The 23792-nt window shown below is 45.1% G+C and overlaps 1 protein-coding gene across 4 annotated transcripts in view; it reads left to right on the top strand.

Annotated features, from left to right (window-relative positions):
- LOC311113678 (sprouty-related, EVH1 domain-containing protein 2-like) overlaps nt 1-23446 on the top strand; it is a 28722-nt gene extending 5276 nt beyond the window's left edge. Inside the window, exons 2-6 of one of the 4 annotated variants that reach the window (XM_084156966.1) lie at nt 9301-9478; nt 9871-10093; nt 10296-10360; nt 19345-19545; nt 19840-23446. In XM_084156966.1, coding sequence (XP_084013092.1) covers nt 9301-9478; nt 9871-10093; nt 10296-10360; nt 19345-19545; nt 19840-20556 — 1384 coding nt within the window. In that variant the 3' untranslated portion in view covers nt 20557-23446. The remainder of the gene's footprint in view (nt 1-9300; nt 9479-9870; nt 10094-10295; nt 10361-19344; nt 19546-19839) is intronic. The other 3 variants (XM_084156967.1, XM_084156969.1, XM_084156968.1) reach the window with 3 other exon arrangements.
- The last annotated feature ends 346 nt before the right edge of the window (nt 23447-23792 follow it).

Here is a 23792-nt window from a genome sequence, read left to right as displayed (position 1 = left end):
ACAGTGTGCTCGAATGGCTGAACCTGTGCGTCCAGACGGTGGGCCTTTGGCACGAAGTTCGCTTTAGCAGTGTCAATGGCAAGGCCCCACCCGTTGCTGTTTAACGGTTTGACATCATGACTATGTACAGTACATTTGCCCTAATTGAGGTTTGAAAAGACTGTCCCAAAAAATCACACACACAAAAAACTCAAAAGATTCTAAGTGTAGTCTACAACTTCAAGACAAGAATTTATCCAGTAGAAAATTGTCACTAACAAAGTCAGTCTTGATGCCCCATTGAGGACCAATCAAAACTATCAACAGGTTTCTTAGATGATTGGATTTTATGTGATTGTGTGCGTGTTGTGTGTGTTTTGGGGGTTATAGGCAGGCGAGGTAAGATTAGGGAAGCCTTATCACATCCTATTCTTATCAGCAAAAGGGTGCAGAGGTTGGAGCAATTTGAGCTTACTTTTTGTTTTATCCCTGTGTGGCAGTTTTATTTTATTTTATTTATTTTGGCAGTAGGTTTGGCAATGTGGTTATGGAACAGCTGTTTACGTAACATTTCCGTACAGAAATGTAACTATCTTTCGGGATGCAAAAGTACAAATGCTGTTGAACTATGTCACCAGGTACAAATTGTTCCTCTAGTCTACCCTAATGAACTAATGTTTTCTCAAATCCTCCAGTAACAACTTTTGAATTGAATACTGGTTTTGGTAGTCCAAAGAAGTTTCTCCTGGAAGCTTCTCCTGTCCTATAGTAGTAGTGGTGATGGTGTGTGTCTGGAGAATATTAATAAAGTGTGTTGCCTCACGCCGTCTGCATTGCAACCACTAGGCATGTGGTCTGTAGCCACAGATTACATGCCTCTCATTTTCTATCCAATTTCAGCTGCCAGTCATACTGTGACATCTTCATTCTGAATTTAGTATACCTTCCATATAAAGATCCCCGTAAATACTAGAGCATACTATCAGAGATGTGTAGGGAGAGGAATGTTGGATAGAAAAGGGGTGAAATTGTGGGTTAGATATTGGAGGGGGCGAACAGTAGACGTGGGGTCTGTGGGTCCTCCCTCCACAATTTATTTCACATTTTAAAACATTTCCTGCAATTCTACACAGTTTGACATGACTAATTATGCCTCTCTTGAGGGGTATATGGAGGGGTATTTTGAAAACGCAGTATAAGTGGAAGGAAGGATACGTCGTCACTATCAGTAACGAATCAAGGCAAAGAATACACATAAGATGAAGACTGAGTTATTATGATGCATATGTATTTATATGAAGAAGACAAAAGATGAACACTGAGTTTTAGTATAGTTATAGTTCGCCTTCCTTGTGCCTAATCCACATTTTATTTATATACACTACCGTTCAAAAGTTTGGGGTCAAACTGTGATGTGTCCTTGTTTTCGAAAGAAAATCAATTTTTTTGTCCATTAAAATAACATCAAATTGATCAGAAATACAGTGTAGACATTGTTAATGTGGCTATTGTAGCTGGAAACGGCTGATTTTTAATGGAATATCTACAGAGGCCCATTATCAGCAACCATCAGTCCTGTGTTCCAATGGCATGTTGTGTTTGCTAATCCAAGTTTATCATTTAAAAAAGGCTAACTGATCATTAGAAAACCCTTTTGCAATTATGTTAGCACAGCTGAAAACTGTTGTGCTGATTTAAAGAAGCAATAAAACTGGCCTTCTTGAGACTAGTTGAGTATCTGGAGCATCAGCAATTGTGGGTTCAATTACAGGCTCAAAATGGCCAGAAACAAATAACCTTCTGAAACTCGTCAGTCTATTCTTGCTCTGAGAAATGAAGGCTAGTCCATGCGAGAAATTGCCAAGAAACTGAAGATCTCGTACAACGCTGTGTAGTACTCCCTTCACAGAACAGCGCAACTGGCTCTCACCAGAATAGAAAGAGGAGTAGGAGGCCTCAGTGCACAACTGAGGAAGAGGAAAAATACATTAGTGTCTAGTTTGAGAAACAGATGCTCACAGGTCCTCAACTGGCAGCTTCATTAAATAGTACCCGCAAAAAACCATTCTCAACATCAACAGTAAAGAGGCGACTCCGGGATGCTGACCTTCTAGGCAGAGTTGCATAGAAAAAATCCAGTGTCTGTTCTTTTGCCCATCTTAATCTTTTCTTTTTATTGGCCAGTCTGAGATATGGCTTTTTCTTTGCAAGCATCCCAGAGTCGCCTCTTCACTGTAGACGTTGAGACTGGTGTTTTGCGGGTACTATTTAATGAAGTAATTTTGATGGACAAAAAATTTGCTTTTCTTTTAAAACAAGGACATTTCTAAGTGACCCCAAAAGTTTGAACGGTAATGTATATTTTGGGAGTTTCTCCCATTCTTCTCTGCAGATCCTCTCACGCTCTGTCAGGTTGGATGGGGAGCGTTGCTGCACAGCTATTTTCAGGTCTCTCCAGAGATGTTCGATCGGGTTCGGGCTCTGGCTCTTGCTGGGCCACTCAAGGGCATTCAGAGACTTGTCCTGAAGCCACTCCTGCGTTGTCTTGGCTGTGTGCTTAAGGTCATTGTCCTGTTGGAAGGTGAACCTTCGCCCCCAGTCTGAGGTCTTGAGCGCCCTGGAGCAGGTTTTCATCAAGGATCTCTCTGTACTTTGCTCCGTTCATCTTTCCCTCAAGCCTGACTAGTCTCCCAGTCCCTGCCGCTGAAAAACATCCCCACAGCATGATGCTGCCACCACCACCATGCTTCACCGTAGGGATGGTGCCAGGTTTCCTCCAGATGTGAAGCTTGGCATTCCAGCCAAAGATAATCTTGTTTCTCATGGTCTGAGAGTCCTTTAGGTGCCTTTTGGCAAACTCCAAGCGGGCTGTCACGTGCCTTTTACTGAGGAGTGGCTTCCGTCTGGCCACTACCATAAAGGCCTGATTGGTGGAGTGCTGCAGAGATAGTTGTCCTTCTGGAAGGTTCTCCCAGCTCCACAGAGGAACTCTGTGACCATCGGGTTCTTGGTCACCTCCCTGACCAAGGCCCTTCTCCCCCGATTGCTCAGTTTGGCCGGACGGCCAGCTCTAGGAAGAGTCTTGGTGGTTCTAAACTTCTTCCATTTAAGAATGATGGAGGCCACTGTGTTGTTGGGGACCTTCACTGCTGCAGACATTTTGTGGTACCCTTCCCCAGATCTGTGCCTCGACACAATCCTGTCTTGGCGCTCTACGGACAATTCCTTCGACCTCATGGCTTGGTTTTTGCTCTGACATGCACTGTCAACTGTGGGACCTTATATAGACATATGTGCCTTTCCAAATCATGTCCAATCAATTTAATTTACCACAGGTGGACTCCAATCAAGTTGTAGAAACATCTCAAGGATGATCAATGGAAACAGGATGCACCTGAGCTCAATTTCGAGTCTCATAGAAAAGGGTCTAAATACTTACGTAAATAACCTTATTTCCATTTTTTATATTGAAGACGTTTGCCAAAATTTCAGGTTTTCACTTTGTCATTATGGGGTATTGTGTGTGTAGATTGATGGGGGAAAAATGTATTTAATCAATTTTAGAATAAGGCTGTAACGTAACAACATTTGGCAGTAGAATGGCCGTACTGAAGAGCTGACTGACTTTCAACATGGCACTGTCATAGGATGCCACAAGTCAGTTCTTTAAATTTCTGCCCTGCTAGAGCTGCGCCGGCCAACTGTAATTGCTGTTATTGTGAAGTGGAAACGTCTAGGAGCAACAACGGCTCAGCCGCGAAGTCGTAAGCCACACAAGCTCACAGAACGGGATTGCCGAGTGGTGAAGCACTTAAAAATCGTCTGTCCTCAGTTGCAACACTCACTACCGAGTTCGAAACTTCCTCTGGAAGCAACGTCAGCAGAAGAACTGTTCATCATGAAATGGGTTTCCATGGCCGAGCAGCCATGCACAAGCCTAAGATCACCATGCGCAATGCCAAGCGTTGGCTGGAGTGGTGTAAAGCTTGCTGCCATTGGACTCTGGAGCAGTGGAAATGCGTTCTCTGAAGTGATGAATCACGCTTCACCATCTGGCAGTCCGACAGACAAATCTGGGTTTGGTGGATGCCAGGAGAACACCACCTGCCCCAATGCATAGTGCCAACTGTAAAGTTTGGTGGAGGAGGAATAATGGTCTGGGGATGTTTTTCATGGTTCGGGCTAGGACCCTTTGTTCCAGAGAAGGGAAAACGTAACACTACAGCATACAATGACATTCTAGATGATTCTGTGCTTCAAACTTTGTGGCAACAGTTTGGGGAAGGCCCTTTCCTGTTTCAGCATGACAATGCCCCTGTGCACAAAGCGAGGTCCATACAGAAATGGTTTGTCAAGGTCGGTGTGGAAGAACTTGACTGGCCTGCACAGAGCCCTGACCTCAACTCCATCGAACACCTTTGGGATGAATTGGAACGCCAACTGCGAGCCAGGCCCAATCGCCCAACATCAGTGCCCGACCTCACTAATGCTCTTGTGGCTGAATGGAAGCAAGTCCCCGCAGCAATGTTCCAACATCTAGTGGAAAGCCTTCCCAGAAGGGTGGAGGCTGTTATAGCAGCCAAGGGGGGGATCAACTCCATATTAACGCCCATGATTTTGGAATGAGATGTATTTCAGGTGGGGCTGGTGCCCCCCTCCTCGTACCGCCCCTGACTGAAATTAATGGGGCAGGGGCGTGAATTGACAGCACGGCTAAGCGGAGGAGACGCTGTGCATCCGAATAGGGCCAGACTAATGCATTTGGGGCACCTACACTAAGCCAAAAATAATAATAATAATAATACTTTTTTAGGATATTTCTTTTGGGAGGGTGGCTAACTTCATGCATTTCAACACATTTTGCCATGGGGCAGACCTTTTCTTGTCGTGTTATGTTATTCTACACATTAAGCAATCTGGGGGGCCCCCGACCTCCAGGGGAACCCCAACCCAAAATAAAATATTATTGTGGGGGATGAATCGACCTGTTCTGAACATGTCCCCCCCCAACCCCATATGGAAATTACGCCTATGGGATAGGTAGTAAAGAGAAGATGCCACCATTAGCACACAATAACTCCATTGGTTTCAGTTCTGGTAGGACTGGCCTATTTTGGGCTATGAATATCTAGACCTTAACCCTAATTGTTTGTTAGAATCATTTGTCCCTATCAAAAATCAACCTATTTAATGTACAGTTGTCTATGAACTTCTGAGCCTTGATGGACCCATTGCTGCTTTGCTTTGTCTGGTTCATCAAGTAACAAAACAGCCTTCTCCACACCTCAAACTCAAGGAAAGTATCCCATGACGTTAACTTTGTTACCGGCCAGCTCCTTGTATAAAATCTGCATCACTAGATATGCTTGGGCCATTTCTGATGGCCTGTGATAGAGAAACAAGAGCTCGGAGGGGAAACTGATGAGCTGTCCTGGATGGGAGCTGCCAGAGAGGAAAAGGGAGAGGGAGAGCAAAGAAAAAGGACTATCGATCACCGACGTTCCTCTATTCTGAGCCGTGGATGACATCACCCCAGGTCTTTCACACCTACCTGTGGGTTGGGTTTGTACATTGTAAACCTTTGACCTCCTTTTATGAGCCTGACAAAGTTAGGACCGGGCACACACTCCTGATAAGAAGTCCAATCAGAGCTGAGTAATATTCCAACCACATATTCTTCTGACCTGCATGCTAGCGAGAGCCATGAATGTACCTTTATACAATGTGCACAAACCTTTACTGATAGGCTGGTTGTTCCAGTTGCTTCAAATTCTTTTCGGGAATGTGTTTGGGTAGTGGTGGGCTTCTTAGGCCATGTTCCCGGTTCCCCCGTTTTTCCCCTTACCCCTCCTGCTTGACGGATGAGGATGGAGTGTGCTGTGTGCCACTGCAGGCTGCCGGCGAATGCGGAATGGCTGCCGGGCGATGACTCATGTTCAACACACATACACACTCTCTCGCTCCCTCTCTCTCTCTCTCTCTCGCACACACACAAGTGGCATCTGCTTGTCAAGGAGACTGAATCATACGGTACGTGGGGAAGCACTTTTGAGCAAACAGCCTAGGAAAATCAGGCACGGCCGCCGCTGCTTCCACCATGGTCAGGCTGATGATTGGGGATGTTGCGTCGTCTCGCACACCGTGACGGTCTGCCGACGGAGACCATGAGGAATTTGTGACCGTGGCCGCGTGATGTAGGAGAGATGTCCGATTATAAAAGGCAAGCCGTCCGGTTTCTGTGTTTCTGCTGCTTCCCTGGTTTCTGCTTGCCATGTCTTTCTGTGTCTACTCTGCAATGTCCTCCTCCTCGCACATATTCTGGGGGGCTGTTGCTGCAGGGGCTGCTGCTTGTGACTACTGCTTGGTTAGGATAAGGTTTTGTTTTGGCTGTGGTGGAATAGGTTAGATGAGCGATGCTGCCACCTTTTACAGAGGAGATTTGGTGTTTCTGTAACGCCGGGGCTCTCTCTGGCTTGTGCACTCAGGGCTTAATGTGTAATCATAGGTGAGTACATTCGCTGGCACTCTGCGAGATTGTTATGAATCATCCATGTGGGCTCCATGTTCATGGATCTCAGGGAGATGGATCGTCGGCCTTGTTTGCAAAGACGGGCTTTATTCAGACATTTTCTTCCTTCCTTTACCCGGTTTATTGGTCAAAACTCCAAATGAATATTCATTGTGTTTGGAAGTGCAGCCAGGGTATCTGGGATAATCATATCATGGCGTGTGTGTTTGTGTGAGTGACAGAGAGAATATGTGGGAGAGGGAGAAAGGGGTGACCTCTGCAGAGGGAGAGGAATTACTCCCCCTCTTTAGTATGTACTATCATGGCCGCTGCATTCCAGGGGTGTCAACAAAACCCGAGCTTATCTCACTCTGGGGGTGGGTGGGCTGTGGAGTCATCATCCCTCATATGATATCAAACACTGCCTGTCCGTCAGGATTTGACAAAGCATTTACCATGTCTAGTGACACATACACCCAATTCATACGTACTGGTGTATTTGTCTGGGATTTTATATGTAAAGGATTGCTGCTGATGACTTAATTTGTAACCCTTTTGCATTTTCGCTCTAGCCAGGTGTTCTTATTTCTCTGGTGGCATTTCTCATGCTTCTTGGCATGGTTTGTACATGTCTGTGAGTTAGGCCTAGCTTGTCTGAGGGTGGAGGTGTGGGAGTGTTAGTGGAGGTGTACCGTCACTCATGCTCTCTTCAAATGCCAGATGGACAGTTAGTTTACCATGTTAAAAGCCGTGGGCACATAGACATCTTTCAACAGCTATGGATGGAATATTCCTACCTAATATATTGTCAAATAGTTCAATCTGAGGTAGTGTAATGCATACAATTGTGCTGTACTCATGGTATAGCAACACTGAATCTTACAGGACTAGACTTGCCTCAGTATCCCTTTGAGAGGCCCTGATGACTAGAAAGACAAATGTAATTAATTGGACATCTTTATTAACAGGTGTCCTGGATGTGCATGAGGAGTAGTGTAAGGGTGAGATTAGGAAAGTGACAGGTTGAAAAACAATTTAGGTTATTAGGTTATTAGGCGGCCATTACTTTTTGTAAAGCTGCATCTTTCTGTGTTCTGATCTGGTTTCAGGCAGCCGCTTGAATAACTGATATTTGGTACCTTTTTCAGCAGCTTGACGATATAATTTTAAATACTATGTCATGCAAAGCCATACCACTGCTAATGGGGGGAGTTCTTAAAGCTGTGTTAATTGGTGCTAGTTTGTTGTCATTCAAATATGGCAGAAGGTGAGGGGGTGATGCAGAGTGTGTTCGTGGTCCATTTTCACAGCGCAGATGTACATGACTCATAATTTTAAGGGTTTTCTTTGTTCACGAAAAAGTGGTTTCGTCCTGTGGCTGTATGCAAATATGTAGGTTTCATTTGTATCAGCCATTTTTATTTGTTGCGTTTGCAATGCTAAGCAGGTCCACGATTGTGACCTCATGTCACCTCATGTTTCAGCATGATAATGCACGACCCCATGTTGCAAGGATCTGTACACAATTCCTGGAAGCTGAAAATGTCCCAGTTATTCCATGGCCTGCATACTCACCAGACATGTCACCTACTGAGCATGTTTGGGAAGCTCTGGATGGACATGTACGGCAGCGTGTTCCAGTTCCCGCCAATATCCAGCAACTTCGCACAGCCATTGAAGAGGAGCGGGACGACATTCCACAGGCCACAACAGCCTTATCAATTCTATGCGAAGATGTGTCGCGCTGCATGAGGCAAATGTTGGTCACACCAGATACTAACTGGTTTTCTGATCCACACACCTACCTTTTTTAAAAAAGGTACAGTATCTGTGACCAACAGACGCATATCTGTATTCCCAGTCATGTGAAATCCATAGATTAGAGCCTAATTTATTTAAATTGACTGATTTCCTTATATGAACTGCAACTCAGTAAAACCTTTTGAAATTGTTGCATTTATATTTTTGTTCAAAAATATAAATGCAACAATTTAAACGATTTTAGTGAGTTACAGTTCATATAAGGATATCAGTCAATTGAAATAAATTCATTAGGCCCTAATCTATGGTATTCACATTAATGGGCAGGGGCGCAGCCATGGGTGGGCCTGGGAGGGCATAGGCCCACCCACTTGTGCGCCAGGCTAGTCAGAAATAGTTTTTCCCCACAAAAGGGCTTTATTGCAGACAGAAATACTCCTCAGTTTCATCAGCTGTCCTGGTGGCTGGACTCAGACGATCCCGCAGGTGAAGAAGACTGATGTGGAGGTCCTCGGCTGGTGTGGTTACACGTGATCTGCGGTTGTGAGGCCGGTTGGACGTACTGCCAAATTCTCTAAAACGACATTGGAGGCGGCTTATGGTAGATAAATGAATATTCCTGCAGTCAGCATGCCAATTGCACGCTCTCTCAAAACTTGAGACATCTGTGGCATTGTGTTGTGTGACAAAACTGCACATTTTAGTGGCCTTTTATTGTCCCCAGCACAAGGTGCACCTGTGTAATGATCATGCTGTTTAAATCAGCTTCTTGATATTTCACACTTGTCAGGTGGATGGATTATCTTGGCAAAGGAGAAATGCTCACTAACAGGGATGTAAACAGATTTGTGTACAACATTTCAGAGAAAAAAGCTGTTTGTGCATATGGAACATTTCTGGGATCTTTTATTTCAGCTCATGAAACCTGCGGCCAACACTTTACATGTTGTGTTTATATATATATAAAAAAGCACCTGCTCTGCAACCTCACTGTCCCCTCTTTCTCATGCTAACTGACTGACCCCAACTTTCTCCCTCTCTCTACAATACAGTGACAGCTACATTGTGCGCGTCAAAGCGGTGGTCATGACCCGGGACGACTCAAGTGGCGGCTGGCTGGCCCAGGACGGTGGATGCCTCAGCCGTGTGGGCGTGTGCAAGGTGCTGTCGGCCGAGCTGCTGGGCCGAAGCAGCTTCCTCATCCACGGCGAGCGTCTCAAAGACAAACAGGTAAAGCCTTTGCTAGTGCTCAGACCCAAATCCTGACTTGTTACAGTAACAATTATCTCACTAGCTTCCAAAGTAAGAAGTGTCGTTGGTAACGCGGGATCAAATCCCGTCCAGGGCAGACGAGGGTCGATTCTATCACACATATTTTGAATGTATTCACAAATCCTTAATTGTCATCAATGAACGTTTTTCGGGAATGTTCATGTCACACATATGTGTTTGTCAGATATCGGTCCTCAGCTTTTTTTCTTCTGTTGCTCTTTCTGTTCCTTTGTAGATTATTCAGGTAGTAGAATCAGTGTGGGCTTGCGTAAAGAGGATTGCACTTTTAGCCTACTTTGTTTGGAGCATGGTTTAGTTTATAGTCCATTCAAACGTGTGCCTCCTCCCAGGTGATTCTGGAATGCTTCCTGAAGAAGGATCTGGAGTACACCAAGGCCACGCCCACATTTCACCACTGGAAAGTGGACAACAAGAAGTGTGGCTTGACGTTCCAGAGCCCTGCCGATGCACGCGCCTTCGACCGTGGGGTCAGGAAAGCCATGGAGGACCTGACGGAAGGTACGGGAGGGGAAGGCGAAGACTATGAGGGCTGTATCGCAATGCTCTTGAATGGTATACATCCCTTTCCTTTATTGCCACTGTTAGGTGAAAGAGGTGGATAGGTAACCATGTTAGTTTAACTTATCAAATGCGTTCAGATCATCATAGTAAGAAAAGGAAGATGTTTGATGCTATGGGGATGTGGAAGTCCAGCTGAAGTGGTTCAGCCTCCTGCGCTGCAGGTTACTCACTATTGGCTATCTTTGTTTTCCAGGATCTACCACCTCTTCTTCGACCATCCAGAACGAGGCAGAGTTGGGTGACGACGATGTTTTCACCGTGAGTCCCTCCCCTTGTTCCTCTATTGTAGTTTCAAACACCAGCAAGTTCAGGGACCTTATAAACATTTGAGAGAATCCAAGTTAGTCTGTTTTGGTTAGGGTCAGGTTTATAGTCCCACCCAAAACTCTGGGCTTCATGTCAATAGAGACGCTATGTTTCCCATCTATGGTCATGGCTGTCCACTTGCATGTTGGACTCCATATTGTTTCCGTCTGCAAGATCACCTCTAGTCTGTGCTTGGTCGGGCTTGTCTCTCGACTTCACTTATAGTCCTTTTTCTTTTTTCAAGTGTGTGTGAAGGTTTCCAACAAAAGCGGGGAAGGAAGTTATTTTTGTTTTGCCCATTTCGGGAAGAGATGACCCTTTGTTTTTGAGCAGGAGATGGCTGGTGTGATAGTAACAGGCGGCTGGTGGGGGGGATGAGGGAGGGAAGGAGGAGGAAGAGAGAGGAGGGGTAGGTATCCTGTAGTGTTTTGACCAGACTCCTCCGCCGTTTGGCATTTGGTTTGTCGCCGTCACAGGAGATGAGGAGCAGCAGGCGGGGGTCGCGAGGTCTCTTCCTGCACCCCCCACCCACTCCTCTAAAACTATCATTAGCAGCTGCTTCCTAGCAAACTGCCTCTGTGATTTAACACCATGGGAAGGGAGGGGGGAAGGAGGGGAGGACTGAGAGAAGGGAACGCCTTGTGTTGCCTCTCTCTCTTTCCTCATGTTGAACAGTCTGGAGAGAGCTGGGGGTTTTTGGGCCGGCCCTCTTGGAAGAGGGAGTTGCTGTGCGTGTGCACACTGATGCTTCCTTCAGCTGGGTTTTGACTTGCCTCCATTGTGGATTTCTGCAGATGGATGTTTTTGTTAGCCAGCAATTGTGGATGTTCAAAGAGCACGTTTTCGAAGCAAACGTTTAAATACCTTCATTGATAATGCTCGAGATGATTAAACATGCTAATTTACTTGAGTGCAGAAGCTGTGAAAGGGCATGTGGCTAGCATAGTTGAGTTTCACAAGCTACCTGCTTTGACACATTAGAGAAGATGGGCCACTTCCATGTCTTAAAGAACAAGGCCCGCACACTCTTTAAGCTCCCAATTCACCACTTTATTGACAATGTTTTGATCTGAAACGGATCTTCGTCAGAACAAACAAACTGAGTGCTCAAATATACACATTTCTCGTCACATGACCATTACGCACATGATGCATGGTGGGTGTGGAAACAATTAAATTAACTTTTGTGCACAATCAATCATAATTAATCACAGAGATACATATGGTAGGTAGTTTAGTGGGTAAGAGTCTTGTGCCAGTAACTGGAAGGTTGCTGGTTCTAATCCCCGAGCCGACTAGGTGAAAAATCTGTCGATGTGCCCTTAAGCAAGGCACTTAACCCTAATTGCTCCTGTAAGTCGCTCTGGATAAGAGCGTCTGCTAAATGACGTATATGTATATATGGTCATAAAGGATTATATACATACAAATGAGTTCAAGTTAAAACCTAGGCAACTGTAAAAAAAAAATATTTTTGGAATACCTGCCCATATGACCATTACGCGCAAGAGGCGTGGTGGCCGTAGATATAATTCCAGTGACCTATTTCAAAAACAACTTGTGTATCTCTAATAATTTGATATCAATGAGATGGGCACATTAAGTAGTTACAGAATCTAATGTATAGAGTGCATTCAGAAAGTATTCAGACCCCTTGAGTTTTTCCACATTTTGTTACGTTACAGCCTTATTCTAAAATTGATTAAATCGTTTTTTTCCCCCTTATCAATCTACACACAATACCCCATAATGACAAAGCAAAAACAGGTTTTTAGAAAATTATGCTAATTTATAACAAAAACTGATATCACATTTACAGAAGTATTCAGACCCTTTACTCAGTACTTTGTTGAAGCACCTTTTGCAGCAATTACAGCCTCAAGTCTTCTTGGGTATGACGCTACATGCTTGGCACACCTGTATTTGGGGAGTTTCTCCCAATCTTCTCTGCAGATCCTTTCAAGCTCTGTCAAGTTGGATGGGAAGCGTCTCTGCACAGCTATTTTCAGGGCTCTCCAGAGATGTTTGATCGGGTTCAAGTCCGGGCTCCGGCTGGGCCACTCAAGGACATTGAGACTTGTCCCAAAGCAACTCCTGCATTGTCTTGGCTGTGTGCTTAGGGTCATTGTCCTGTTGGAAGGTGAACTTTTGCCCCAGTCTGAGGTCCTGAGCGCTCTGGAGCAGGTTTTCATCAAGGATCTCTCTGTACTTTGCTCCGTTCATCTTTCCCTCGACCCTGACTAGTCTCCCATCCCCTGCCGCTGAAAAACATCCCCACAGCATGATGCTGCCACCACCATGCTTCACTGTAGGGATGGTGCCAGGTTTCCTCCAGACGTGATGCTTGGCATTCCGGCCAAAGAGTTCAATCATGGTTTCATCAGACCAGAGAATCTTGTTTCTCATGGTCTGAGAGTCTTTAGGTGCCTTTTGGCAAACTAAAGCAGGCTGTCATGTGCCTTTTACTGAGGAGTGGCTTCCTTCTGGCCACTCTACCATAAAGGCCTGATTGGTGGCGTGCTGCAGAGATGGTTGTCCTTCTGGAAGGTTCTTCCATCTCCACAGAGAAACTCTGGAGCTCTGTCAGTGACCATCGGGTTCAAGGTCACCTCCCTGACCAAGGCCCTTCTCCCCGATTGCTCAGTTTGGCCGGGCGGCCAGCTCTAGGAAGTGTCTTGGTGGTTCCAAACTTCTTCCATTTAGGAATGATGGAGGCCACTGTGTTCTTGGACCTTCAATGCTGCGGACATTTTTTGGGAACCTTCCCCAGATCTGTGCCTCGACACAATCCTGTCTTGGCGCTCTACGGACAATTCCTTCGACCTCATGGCTTGGTTTTTGCTCTGACATGCACTGTCAACTGTGGGACCTGTGTGCCTTTCCAAATCATGTCCAATCAATTGAATTTACAACAGGTGGACTCCAATCAAGTTGCATCTCAAGGATGATCAATGGAAACAGGATGCACCGGAGCTCAATTTCAAGTCTCATAGCAAAGGGTCTGAATACTTATGTAAATAAGGTATTCTGTATATTTTTGATTTTTAAATTGGCCCCCAAAAAAGTATCCTGTTTTCGCTTCATCATTGAGGTATTGTGCGTAGATTTTTTATTTAATCAATTTTAGAATAAGGCTGTAACGTAACAAAATATGGAAAAAGGGAAGGGGTCTGAACTTTCCAAATGCACTGTATGTAAAAATGACCAAGTAGGACAAGTAAGACAAATCAAAGTGACATTCATGTAAGTAATGGTCTGATATCAAACTCTTGGTTCAGACCTTTAGGAGAAATGGTGCACAAACGGTGAATCCAATACAATTCTCTTCTCAATAATAGATTATCAGTATCTCCTCCCCTCCTAGGTTTCTTAACATGTTCGATACCAATGTATCTCAGAGAGCTAATGTTGTGACTTCCATCTCTTGCCTGGAGAAAAGCCTGTATGTCCATTTGGCACACTCACACCACCATACTTGCAATCACAAACACATACATACACAAGGTGCAAACACATATGGCTAGACACTAAACAGGCTTACACAAACAGAAGAAATTGGAACTAGTGGTCAATTGCCTATTTCCTTCCCTGTTAAGGTCTTGGCACAGGAAACCCTTAACCTGAAATAGTTTTATAAACCCACCAAGAGACAAATATAACCCCCCAGAGCTAGGGATGGGCATCTTTAACGAGATATTTCCCCCCCCCCCGCAAATACTGTAAAACTATTTAGTTTACTTGTCAAAATTAAAAACGTGTTATATTGAGAGAGTGGGGTTATGCTTGTCAAGCACAAAGAAACGTTCTCTGAGGGGGACAAGCAGCAGCAATCTCACATATTTTGCCACTGCAAAGCGAGCAGGGAACACAGCTCATCACGTCAATGATAACGCAAGATATGTTACCTCTCAGCTTTGTGGAGGGAGAAGGCTTCCTTCGCCTAATGGCATTTGTGGAGCCAGAGTACAAGGTGCCATCGCGAAAAACTATAACTGCGAGTAGAGAATTGGTATGACTGAGTGCATTCGGAAAGTATTCAGACCCCTTCCCATTTTCCACTGTTACGTAACAGCCTTATTCTAAAATTGATTACATTTATATTTTTCCTCATCAATCTACACACAATACCCCATAATGACAAAGTAAAAACAGGTTTTTAGAAATGTTTGCTAATTTATTACAAATAAAAAAACAGAAACACCTTATTTACAGAAGTATTCAGATCCTTTGCTATGAGACTCAAAATTGAGCTCAGGTGCATCCTGTTTCCATTGATCATCCTTGAGAAGTTTCTATAACTTGATTGGAGTCCACCTGTGGCAAATTCAATTGATTGGACATGATTTGTAAAAGGCACACACCTGTCTATATAAGGTCCCACAGTTGACAAAGCAAAAACCAAGCCATGAGGTCAAAGGAATTGTCTGTAGAGCTCCGAGACAGGATTGTGTCGTGGCACAGATCTGGGGAAGGGTACCAAAAAATGTCTGCAGCATTGAAGGTCCACAAGAACACAGTGGCCTCCATCATTCTTAAATGGAAGAAGTGTGTAGATTGATGAGGGAAAAAAGTAATTGAATCAATTTTAGAATAAGGCTGTAACGTAACAAAATGTGGAAAAGGTGAAGGGGTCTGAATCCTTTCCGAATGCACTGTAGATAAATGCACAATTTTTTTCCCCCCAGTGCAGGCCTTGTGTTCCAGAAAGAGATGTTTATTTCTACACGAGTACTCGAAAAGAAATCATGCGAGTACTCGAACAGTCAAAACATTTCAAATACCCATCCCTACCCAGAGCTAACTAGAATGTGGCCACCTTCGGCAGTTCACCAGATCATTTCCCTGAATGCCAGTTCCGTTCCTGGCATGGATAACACGGAAACCTCATACAACAAGGCATCAAAAGCATCGGTCCAGTAAGGCATACATACGCTCATGCACAGCTATAACTGCAGTGTGTGTTGCTGTTATATCACAGGGTTTTGAATAGGCCTAATTTCCAGGGAAGAGAGCGCGAGAGAGATGTATATGAGTCATAGTGGTGCATTTGCAGTGGAGGCCTCTGCCTGGCAGCCTCCATCCCAACTGCTGCTGCTGCCTGACCCACTGTACTGTACCCCAGCCTACACACAGTTAGCGATCCTAGAGGACATGCTAACCCTTTACTACCACTGTACTCTGCCTACACACTGTTAGCTAGCCTAGCGGACATGCTAATATGTTACTTATTTATCTAGCAGACACGCTAACTCTTATAGGGACACTGCGAGATTTAGGTTGGTTTTAACACTATCCATGGAGCTTTTAAACTACGGTGCACAACATGGTTCAATGTGCCAATAAATCAGCATTGTCAACTTTTTCTGTTTGACATATTGCCAGCGTCTTGGAGCTTAAATTGGGATCTGTATCCTGTGCTTATGATGATGATACAAAAAAAGAGTAGGCCTAACAGAGAGCGAACTTGGTGAACAAGGCATTTGTGGTAAGTGCATGGATCTATATACACCTTCGCCATTCCTGGAAGTCTCCCAGTACAGTAGCCAGCTCCTCTCAAAAGCATGGAAATAGACTAAATTATAACTAAACCAAATGCTGGGTGGTTGGTCATTTAGTCTTACAAAAAGCTATACATAGTAAACGATGTTGTATAAATTCGTTAATTTTACTGAAAATCATAAGAAACAAGATTCTATCCACTTCCTCATTCTCTGTCCCGTTGTTGTATAGAGATGTATAGAGATCAGAACATTGTATCTTTACCATTATGGTGTCTGTGAGCGCCTTTGAGACAGATAAAACGTTGCGATCTCTAAATCTGTGACAACGGGAAAGAGAATGACGTGGATAGAAAATCAGTCAAATTAACACATTTACAATGTATAGCTTTGTAAGACACTAAGCTTTTGAGTAGTTGGAATGTCCATTTCCCTGCTTTTGAGAGGTGCTGCCTACTGTACCCGGAGGCTTCCAGAAATTGTGTTAAGCTAACGATATACTAACTTTAATCATCTCCAAACTGCACGCAGAGACATAAAAATGGTTTTCAATGACTTCGTCTGACTCTGGCTAAGTAGAAAAACGACCAAAATCTAGGAATCTCAGTGTCCCTTTAAGCTAGCAGACATGCTAACACATAACAAGACACGCTAAAACGTGATGCTGACAAGACTACCAAGCTCAAGAGAAAATACACTACTAAAGAACACGACTAGGAAATGGTAAAGTACTACACCACTACTAAAAGAAACTGAGATGGGCCTTCACTGCAACACAATTTTATCCACTCTCAACATTAATAATAGCTACCTCTGATGATACTAAGCTAGTGAATCCGTCCATTGGAACTAATTTGCTTTCCTCTTGTCTGGCGTACCTAGCCTTTATCCTAAATCTGATAGTGATGGGAAGTCCAGGTCCTTGCTTCCCCTCTTTCTCTTCTTTTTGTTTCTCCGTCTCCCTTCCGATGGCATCAAAGAGGAAAAGGGCCTAGCGTGTCGTTCCACAGGATGTCTAGTCAGGGGGAAGAGGGCCCGTCAGTAATCCGTCACTGCCTCCCTGTTTACATAGCTGGCCCTACTTAGAAAAAGAAGGTCCGCTCAAGGGAACGCTTCAATTCGCCTCGGTTGCAGATCCCCCCCCCCCTCCCCCCCCCTGTTTTGTAAAATTATTTTTGAATCTAGCCACATTCCCCCGTGGCCCAGAGAGCTAGCCTGAAGGAGGGGGAAGGTCACATTGTATTAGATAGGATCTGTCTTTTTCTAAAAGCCTGAGGGAACTGAAGTCCCGGCACAGATGGAGGAGAGAGGACAATGATAAATGACCTTTACCCCCGTCTCTCAACCCCAACCCCCCCCCACCACCCCAAAGGCGCTAGAACAATATTAGTCAAGAGTAAATAAGACACTCCCTGGGATGATGCAATACTTCCTCCTCTTTTTGGAAGGTCCGGTGTGACTGGTGAGATTTGGACAGACTGTTGGAATGTCTCTTTTTGGGGCTTGCGGGGGGGACGTTTAACAAGGGTGCGGGAGGCTCAAACACCTCACACTGTGTGTATAGTATCAGTCTTTTGGACATCAGGTTCTTTTTGAACGGGCTGCTGGTGAGGATACTGTCTACTCTAATGTCGATGAGGCCGAGGGTAGTTTTAGAATCGCCAGCTGCCGCGAGTTCCATTCCTGTGTCTGGTCTGGAGGCTAAATTGATAATTAGCTCAGCCACAAATACACCCCTCCCCCCTCCCCAACCACAGAAATCATACCGAGCACAGGAACACACATGCACACACACTTACAAATATATCTTACATATGCACACAAACACACTCACAATTAGACTGTGGCGCACACATCCCCCAACCGGCCCCACAGTAATCACACTTAGCACAACACATACACACACAGCTCCTACTATTTGGCTTTTCCTGTGCTCTAGGGCACAGTGGCTAGTAGCTGGCTTGTGTGTGTGTGCTTGTGTGTTTGTGTGTGTTACTCTGTAATTACCTCAAAGGGCTCCTGCCCCCCACCAGAAGCAGCCCCTTGCCTTAATCTCCAGTCTTAATTCGCCTCCATTCATGCCCAAACCAAGAAATGATGAAAATCTCCAAACAAGGCAGAGGTATGCCTTTGAAATCCGAGGCTGCGCCACACACATCTCACATCTCCCCTAATCAACACGCCTGGTAGACGTCCGTGGCTTTTGTGATGAACATGGGTAATTTAGTCCTTTTACATTCCATAGGCCTTGCGCTATTAGTGCTCGGGAGCATTTCTTTCTCCCTCTCTTTTTATGTTTTTCCCCCACAAGAAAGCCCCGCTGTTGGAGTAAATATCTGAACAGGGTCTGTGTTTGTAATCATCTCCATCAGACAGGGGCCCCGGTTCGCCTCCTAAAGAACATTTCTCAACCCTAACCAAGCTCTTGGCATCGCCCGAGGAAGGGATGCTACTTTTAGCTTTGCCCGGGCTCGCAGAAGCCTCTTTATAGCAAGAGAGGCTGTCGGTCCAATAAACTTGGGACTAAGAAACCGTCCAAAGTGAATGAGAGTGGACGAAAGAGGTGGTGCTCTCATTTTGATATCATATGCCGAGGCCGGATTCCCTCTCGTTTGATAACCGCAGCCTAGCAGTGCTCTGGCACACACCTTGGCAGCGCAGTGTTGTGGTGAGGCGAACAGGGGAACAGAGTTAGCTCAAAAGCGTGCCCCAACATGAAAGAGGTGCCCCTCGCCGGGCCTCAACTGGTGACGCAATCGACCACACTTCTGGTCTTGCTCGACGCTAAAGGGGGCTGTAAGTCGTAAGTCTCCTAGCTGGAATTAATTTAACCTACCCTCAATATAAATAAAGGGAGACTTCAGAACAGTTTTTATCACTTTTGTTCTTGAAGGCATTATTTTTTGGAGGCGTGGGGGGTTGTTGGTTAATTGCATACAGAAGTAGGGAGATTTTGACTCTGAGCCATGACACGCTTCTACCTTAGCAATGGCCCATTGAGCGCGTGCCATGTGCAGGTTGGTTTGTTGGTCTCTGTGTACATTATACCACTCCAAAAGTAGTGGTATCATTCATTACATTGCTTAAAACTTCTCAAAAACCTTGAAAAGTTTATTTTGGTTAGAAGAGCGTGTTGTTTTGTGGAACATCTTTGGTCCGCTAAGTACTGTGTGTTGTGTTAGCGTAGCCAAACACAATGTGCCAGAAAGTGGTGATGTTTTCTAATGTAAAGCTTGGCCGGATATTCCTCCCATGCAGTGTAGTCGTGGGTCGTGTTCATTATGCACCAAGTGGAAGAAAACGGACCAAAACAGGGAGGGGCTATCTGAAGCTGTCCAATAAGAAATGCACATTTTCAGTTGCAAAACGTTGTCCGTTGCGTGCCCTAATGAACAGGACCCTGTCCTGACTCGTGTTTGGTTTGGTCTTTTCTCTCAGAATGCCACCGACAGCTCGTCCAACTCCTCCCACTCCCAGAAGAAGGAGCCCGCGCCCCTGCAGCTGCAGACCCTGGCTCCGCCCAGCTTCTGCGAGCCGCGCCTGCACCACTGCATCCTGGGCCACTTCTACGACCAGCACCGACCCTCGGACCACTACTTCCTGGATCAGGTGGGTGGCTGGGGGACGACGGTGGCGAAGGTGGGTCACCAAAACGTTGATCTTTAAAAAAAAAATAATGTATTGGAGCTAGAGGGTTGTGGCTACATTCTTTACTACAATGGGAAGGTGAGGGGGACAGAGGTAATGAGCGTAAGTGTTCTTGAAGCATAAACTATGGTGCTAGTGTGATAATGTATTTCAAGTTGAGAATATCTAGATAGGCCTGGAAGTTGACTGCTTGTTGGAAGACGTTTAGATGCCCCATGTTAGTTTTGTAGTTTGTAGACTGGTCTGTGTAGTTCTCATCGTTTTTGCTCTCCTTTACCTCTGCAGTCGGTTCCCATGTTCCCACGCCACGTCAGCTTCCAGGTGGAGGAGGAGGAGATCGTGCGAATCAACCCTCGCGAGCGGACATGGCTGACTGGGTACGAGGACTACCGGCACGCCACCGCAACGCGCGACAAGCTCATCCAGCATCCCGAGGACACCGACGCATACGTGCACTTCGCCAAGAGCGAGCCGCCCAAGCACGACTACACCTACCCTTACCCCCTGGGCCTTGATCCCCACCAGCACGCAAGGGACCCCAAGATAGGCTGCATGGAACGACTAGGTGGGGGCGGCCTTAGCTGCGGACACAGGGCGGTGGTCACAGCCCAGCCCCGCACCCTCCAGCTCAAGGGCAAGCGGCGGAAGGAAGACGGCGAGCGCTCGCGCTGCGTCTACTGCCGGGACATGTTCAACCACGAGGAGAACAGGCGTGGGCGCTGCCAGGAGGCGCCGGACCCCATCCAGACGTGCATCCACCGGGTCAGCTTCATGTGGTGCGCGGACAGCCTTCTCTACCACTGCATGTCGGACCCGGAGGGCGACTACTCGGACCCGTGCTCGTGTGACACCAGCGACGAGCGCTTCTGCCTGCGCTGGCTTGCCCTGGTTGGGCTGTCGCTGCTGGCCCCCTGCATGTGCTGCTACGCCCCCCTGCGCGCCTGCTACCGCTGCGGGGTGGCCTGCCACTGCTGCGGGGGCAAGCACAAAGCCGTGGGCTGAGGGCCCGGAGGTGCCAGCGGAGAGAAAGAGAGAGGGCAGAGTGGAGAGTAGAACAGAGACTCATGGAAGGGACCGGAAGAGGGTGGCCCGCTATTCTTTTGTTTTGTGTTTTTTGTTTTCGTTGTTGTTGTGTCTCTCGGCCAAATTCCAGATGGGAAAACAATTGGCTTGTCCTGATTCTTTTCAAAATGGAAGTTTCTCTCGGTGGAAAGAAAGGAAAAAAAATAGTTTCCTATTGTTTTTTTTAGTTGTTTTTTTTATAGGGGTACCCTGCCTATGGCTTCAACGTCTTGCATTACAAAGACTAAAACAATGAATATTCATTTATATATAAATATATATAAACAGGTACTTTATATTTTTACACTCGTGTTGTAAAGGCTTGAATATTTTTCTTTTTCTCAGTGTTTTGTGAGGTCAGTGTGAGCTTTGTTTTCTGAGGGGGGTTCTCACTTTGCGTTCCCCTCGCCATGGCTCACCACCAATCACAGATCAAGCTGGTTCCCGCCTGTAAAGCAGAGGCACTTAAATCAAGGATGTGTCCTAAATGGCCCCTTATTCCTTATAAAGTGCACTACTTTTGACCAGAGGCCAATGGGCCCTAGTCAAATGTAGTGCAATATATAGGTAATAGTGCCATGTGGGATGCAGCCCAACTGTGATCACATCTGCCCCTCCACAGCCAATGAAACAAAAGAAAAGGTAAACGTTTAACCAGTGTCCTCATTCTGCTCCTTGACTACTCCTGACCTAGCCTGGTCCCAGATATGTGCTGTCTTGTCAACTCCTATGGTTGTTAATGGCTATAGGAGTTGGCTATACAGCCCAATTAGACCTGGGGCCAGGCTACCCCTGACTATAAAGATTTTTTAAACCAAATTCAACCTAATCTCAATTAATGTCAGTGGAGACACACCTGGAAAAAAACATGAAAGTACCATTCTACTGCTCAGTCAAGTTAGACTGAATGTATTGTGGATTCGGCCCAGAACAAACGATAAAATGGGTCAGGGGTACTTGAGGATTGGATGGGGAAACACTGCTTTAGACACTTAATCTGTAGGGTTGTGTGTGTGTGTGTGTGTGTGTGAGAGAGACTTCCTATGTGCAAAGGTCTGGAAAATGGAATGGGCAACAATGTATCCCTGATTGCTATTGTTGTGACTTCAACTAAAAGCCAAAATGACAAAATAAGCTGCAGCATTTATATAGAGTATATAAATTAGTCATAAAAAAAAAGAAACAATTATACCCTCAATCAACCGTTTATTACAGTGGAAGAGGAGAACTCAAGCCTTAGGTGAATTTTTTTATTCAGTTGATGCTGATGTTTGATGATAATCTTTTGATATAGTTTTTATTTATTTGCCTTGCTAAATTTAGACACCAGCCTAAGGGACTGGGGGGTTAAGAGGAAGGGAACGGTCCCATAGTAAACTAAACACAGCCAAGAGGAGGGGTTTTTGTTACCTTTTGAGATGGATGATGTCGTTGTCCACTCTACAGTGTCAATGGTGCTTTCTTTTTGCGTGTCTTTTCTTTTGTCTTTCAAAAGGATACTCAACGAGGCTAACTGTCAGGGAATCACGATCTGTAGAGTTTTGCTCAACTTTAGCTCGAGAGAAAGACACAGTTTTGATCTGGTTGCTCATCTATCCCCACTCCCTTCAAAGGTATAAGATTGTGGGTTCTCCAACGAAGGGACCTGCAAGCACACCTGATTCAACTAATCACCTAATCTTGGTCTTCAGTCTGTATCATTATTAGCTGATACGGGTGTGTTTACTGCAAGGCTGGAACGAAAGGCTGCACACCCAGTAGCTCACCAAGACCAGAGTTGGAGACGAGTGAAGAAAATATGTTCTTCTGTAGTCCAATAACTCCCACTTCCTGGTCTTTTACTCAGTATTACATTACAGCCAATGGCAAGGGAGGAGGCTGATGTCTGTCAGCCAATCACATCAGTCAGGCAGGTGGTGTCAAAATGTATACAAAAATAAAATGGACGCTACAGCATGCATATACTTGAACATGTATGTGTGTATGTCTTGAAACAAAAACTAGCCTCAAATTGAAACCACCCAGTAACCTCACCTCGTGGAAGGAACATTAAGGTTTGATCTTTCTCTGTATAAAGCACAACACTAATCAGAAAAACCTCATGAACAATATGCGCAAATTGCTGTGAAGTGTCCGATCTCGGGTCGCGTCAACGTGGTAGAAAATACATCTAATGCTGTCTATCCCAGTCATACATTAACTAATCGTCATAACCATTCAAGTACCAAGCAATGTCTGGGGTTAAATGGGTGACGGTACCATGGCGTTGCGGGTTCTGTACAAAAGCTCTCGTTGTGTCCATGTCTTTCTCTTTACTCTCTCTCTCTGCCTTTCTTCCTTCCTGTTTTCTACCTTGTTCTTGTTTGTCAGCTTTGCAATACTGTTGCCATTCATTGTAGAGAAGATCCAAGTTTTATTTTTCTATCTGTGGTAAAAGAAAAGTTAACCAAAAGCAGTTTGTCTGTTTGGTGCAGTGTCTAATTCCTGCACACATTTAACTATTAAAGGAAAGTGCCTGAAGCATCCTCTTCATCTATCTCCTCATATATACTTAGTATTTTTTGTTTGTTTAGAAAAACAGTTCAATCGATTGTTTTGTTTTGTCTGTTATTTTACAATACGCATTTTTACCTCTGTAAAACAAAAAAGCTACAATATATATATCAAGTGTATGATGTACATTTTAAGTTCTATTTTTGTATTGTTTCTAATATGATCGACACGACTCTTTGCTTTTAAAAAGAAAACATGAGAAAAGAGATTAACATCTGTATAAATGCCAATACATCATATGGAAACTACCAGAAGCATGGCCTGGATAGTAAGTATTTTTCCGTGTGTGTGCGTGTTCATTTCCACTGTATTTTACAGAGACGTGGTTTTGAGAGATTAAACCATGTTACAGTGGCATCTCACACAGCCTGTACATTTATAGCATATACATAGCATCCATATAGTATTTCTATAGAACCTTTCAACAGTAGTTTAGTGTTGTAGCCCAGCACTTCCCTGTGTTGCATCCGTCCTTTAGGAGCATTGGTGGGGGGGCTGGGTGCTGCTGATCGACCTCATGCTACTTGTCCCTGTCCCATCCTGCTGCAACACGGTAATCCATACATGGGCCAGGGCATGTCCTGAGGGTGTGTGAGCGTTTCAGTTTGTGTTTGAGTGTACGC

The sequence above is a fragment of the Coregonus lavaretus genome (assembly GCF_964263955.1).
Source record: "Coregonus lavaretus genome assembly, chromosome: 40".
NCBI classification, from domain to species: Eukaryota; Metazoa; Chordata; class Actinopteri; order Salmoniformes; family Salmonidae; genus Coregonus; species Coregonus lavaretus.
This window is presented reverse-complemented; position numbering and strand designations above follow the sequence as displayed.